The sequence below is a fragment of the Mytilus edulis genome, chromosome 6, assembly GCF_963676685.1.
Source record: "Mytilus edulis chromosome 6, xbMytEdul2.2, whole genome shotgun sequence".
NCBI classification, from domain to species: Eukaryota; Metazoa; Mollusca; class Bivalvia; order Mytilida; family Mytilidae; genus Mytilus; species Mytilus edulis.
Window position 1 is genome coordinate 50720488 of NC_092349.1, and position 4286 is coordinate 50724773.

The 4286-nt window shown below is 35.5% G+C and overlaps 1 protein-coding gene across 1 annotated transcript; it reads left to right on the forward strand.

Annotated features, from left to right (window-relative positions):
- Window positions 1-3986, forward strand: LOC139529124 (uncharacterized). Its single transcript, XM_071325445.1, has 2 exons — window positions 1-2127; window positions 3887-3986. Exon 1 carries the CDS (start codon window positions 605-607, stop codon window positions 2120-2122), a length of 1518 nt encoding a protein of 505 aa, XP_071181546.1. The 5' UTR covers window positions 1-604; the 3' UTR covers window positions 2123-2127; window positions 3887-3986.
- Window positions 3987-4286: the final 300 nt, after the last annotated feature.

Genomic DNA, 4286 nt, shown 5'->3' on the forward strand with positions numbered 1-4286 from the left:
TTCATATTTCGCCTTCGGTCTCAAGTAATGAATTAGCTTAACTTCTCTGTGAGGGATGAAGTTAACATGTAATATCTCTGTTTAAAGAAACGAACTATAGTCATCGGACTATAGATAGCCAGTGACCTTGACCCTAGTATATAAGCACCTGTTCCATAATAACTCGTCATTATTTTTCTAGAGGGGTGAAGTAACCACTTACTTCACAGTTATTTTTCTTTATAGTTTATAGTTTTTTTGGTTGGTAAGTTATTTTTTCCAAGTTTCTTAAATCCCATTGTCTTGAGAATTAAAGAATTTCTTGTCTACGAGGTACGACAAGTGTTGATATTAATTAGAAATAAAGAATTTCTTGTCTACGTTGTACGACAAGTGTTGTTGTAAATAAATAAATAAATATTGTCTACGTTGTATGACAAGTTTTTTCATTAAAGTTTTTGCCTACGTAGTACGGCAAGTTGTTAGTTTGTTATTTTACTCCTGTTTGTTAAACAGGTAGATAATTACAGGTGTATTTCTCTTTAACTGAAGGTCGCTTGTACTCTTCAGGTTTAGCACGTGTTTTACCTGCACAGGTACACGTTATATTATTCAAACTTTTAAAATGACTGAGTCTGAAAATGAAGATGTTTTGCTTTTGCATGATGAAAATGATATTGATAATGAAGCCGATGGCTATGATTTTCAGCAATTGTATGTTGCTAATGAAATAAAAAATGATGATTTGAATAGGAAAACTAGAGGTAGTGTCAATAAACCTCCTAAAAAGCCTAATAGAATTATAAAAGGCACTGCCATTTCGAGTGACAAGGCACCTAAATCAGTCAAAAGGAAAGCTAAGGCTACTAGTGCTACTAGTAAAGCCACTAAATCTCCTAGAGTTGAGGATTTATCTCCTGAGGAATTATCAGTGTTGAGGGATAAAATGGGCATATCTACAATGGGCAAGTCAATTGACACTTTGACTCATCTTTTTAGAGGATTTATTAATAATTGTGGGAAAGAGCCTGTAAGGGCCCCTAGGTGTGAGACAGTTTCACAGTCTTCCATTCAAGCAGAGGTTGTGAACCCTGCTGCTGTATCCTCTAACACTCAAATTTTGCCTTTAGATGCTAATTTAAATACAGATTCTGTTCAGGATTTTGATCTGGATTACTTGGAGGATCCAGTATATTTACCTCCTTCTGGAGTCTCTGCTAGGGCTGATGACAGTCCAGCACCAGTTGATTTTGACACTTCTTTTGACCCAGCCCTAGGGTTTTCTAATGCCTTTAGGGCTCCTCTTAGTGAGGTTAATGTACCACTTTCTCAACCTGTTGTTGAACAGGGTGAACAATACGATTATGATTTTGATTGGGAAATCCCACAGTTGAATACTGAAGAGAAGACTGGGCCAAAATTATCTTCTGGGCTTTCAAAGGCTGTAAATGCTGCAATGTCGGTTAAATCAAATTACGAGAGTATTAAATTGATCGAGGAGAGATATTTACGGCCAGAAAATTGTGAGAACCTTTGTGTTCCAAGGGTCAATAAGGAGATTTGGACCGCACTGCCTAGACAGGCCCACACTGTTGATTCCAAAATGCAAGAAACTCAAAGATATTTTGTTAAGGGTTTGACCCCTATTGTTCAGTTGGCCAATCAGTGCTGTAGGAATGAGCCTTTAAATGTCGACAACACTAGAAAGCTTTTGTCTGACTCTATTTGTTTGTTAGGCCATGGTTTTCTTTCTCTGACACAGAGGAGACGCTCAGCACTTAGACCTTATTTTAATGACAAGTTTAAACCTATTTGTAATTCTGATGTTCCGGTGGATTCATCACTCTTTGGGGCTGACTGCATGAAGCAGATGAAGGAACTTGGTGACTACACCAAGATTCCAATAGCTAGTCCTAGATTCCTAGGTAGAGGATCTAGGTCCAACAACTTTAGTGCTCCAAGCAACTTTAGTAGAGACCATTATCAGTCTTTAAACTCCAGAGGCCCTGTCGGTCGACAGGGCGGACGACAATTCCCCTCCCTAAGAGGCAGAGGGAGAGGTTTCCAGACAGGGAACAGAGGGTCCCAAAGAGGTCACAACTCTCAGAGAGGGTTCAACCAGAACAACCATTATCGACAATAGTTAAGGTGAGAGAACTTAATTATCCCGTATGGGAAAGTATTACAAGTGATCTGTGGATATTAGATACAGTTAGAAATGGTTATAAAATTGAATTTGATGTTGAGCCACAAGCTTCATCTTTTATGCATGAAATACATTTCCCTGTTCACAAGATTGAAATTATTTCAGAAGAAGTCCAAAAATTATTGGCTAAGGGAGCTATTAAAAAAGTTGAATCATTGGAGAACCAGTTTATTTCCAATATTTTCTTAGTTCCTAAGAAAGATGGGTCTTCAAGGCCTGTTATCAATTTAAAATATTTAAACAATTTTGTGGCTTATCATCATTTTAAACAAGAACATTTATCATTTGTTTTAGATGTAATTCAGAAGGATGATTATCTAACATCCATAGATCTCACAGATGCTTATTTTAGTATAAGTATAAATAATGATTTTAAGAGATATTTGCGTTTCATGTGGAAAGGACATTTATATGAATTTCAGGTTCTTTGTTTTGGATTGGCTTCTGCACCAAGAGTTTTTACTAAGGTTTTAAAACCTGTTTATGCATTTTTTCGGAAAAATGGCATTAGATGTATTTATTACATTGATGATTCTCTTGTTATGGATCAGAATTTAGAAAGTTGTATTGTAAATACAGAAAAAATGGTGCAGAAGCTTGATGAACTTGGTTTCAGAATTAATTATAAGAAGTCTGTCCTTATTCCTTCAAAACGCATTGTTTTCTTTGGTCTCATTATTGATACTGAGTTATTTAAGATTTTTCTGACAGATGAGAAATTGAATAAAATTATCTCCCTTGGGAAAACTATTCTTCAACAGAAGTGTGTTACTGTAAGATGCTTTGCATCATTTATTGGTCTTGTGGTACATGCTTTTAATGCAGTATCTGTGGGACCACTTCATTACAGAAACACGGAGAGAAATAAAGTGGGAGCACTGAATAGTTGTCATGGTGATTTTAACTCAAAAATTTTTATCACACAAGAGTCAAGAACTGAAATCTTTTGGTGGGTTAACAATTTAAGATCTGAGAATGGAAAACTGATAAGACCCATACAAATAAACTTTTGGATTGAAACAGACGCTTCATTAGAAGGTTGGGGAACTAATTTTGAAGGACAATTTGCTGGTGGTAGATGGAGTTTGTCAGAACGCTCTTTTCATATAAACTTCTTAGAATTGTTGGCTATATTTTTCTCTTTAAGAGCATTTTTTAGTCACAAAGAGTCATGCCATATTGGTATACGATCAGACAATACTACTGCAGTAGCTTATATTAATGAAATGGGAGGCATGGCCTCATTGTCACTTGACAGGCTTGCTGCAGAGATTTGGGCTTGGTGTTCAGAAAGAGATATTTTTATAACAGCTCAGTATATTCCTGGAATAGAAAATTTTGATGCTGATCATATGTCTAGAAATTTTACAGATTCCACAGAGTGGCAATTGAAAGTAGAAATATTTGATAGAATTTGTAAACATTTCTTTGTTCCAAACGTTGATTTGTTTGCTTCACGTTTGAATTTTCAGGTCCCTAGATTTGCATCATGGTCATTTGACCCACAAGCTACTTATGTTGATGCTTTTACTATTTCATGGTCTAATTTTAGACCATATATTTTCCCACCTTTTACTTTGTTGGGGAAAATTTTAATGAAAATTTTAAGTGACAAGGTTGAGAAGGCTATTTTGATTATTCCATTTTGGCCTGCACAAAGTTGGTTTTCTTTACTAATACCAATGTTAATTTCTTTGCCAGTTAGACTGCCTCAACACAAAGATTTAGTAATGATGCCGCATACAGGAGAATGCCATCCATTAAGGAAGAGACTAAGTTTAACCGTGTGTATTGTATCCGGAAATCGTTACTTGATAGAGGATTTTCAGAATCATCTGCAGATGTCATCATTGCATCTTGGAGACCTTCTACAATCAAGCAATACCAATATTCTTGGAGAAAATTCGTTATTTGGTGTGTTCAAAGGAAAACCAATTATTTTCGACCATCTGAAAAGGATGTAATAGATTATTTAAATTTTTTGAAAAACAGTAACTTTTCATATTCAGTGTTAAATACTACTCGGTCAATGTTGACACAGACTTTATCCTTTTTTGGAGTAGAGGTTACTAAATTTGTTTTTGTTGAACGTATGTTGAAA

Excerpts from the sequence above, each read along its gene's own strand:
- LOC139529124 (XM_071325445.1), top strand. The coding sequence starts at position 605 with ATGACTGAGTCTGAAAATGAAGATGTTTTGCTTTTGCATGATGAAAAT.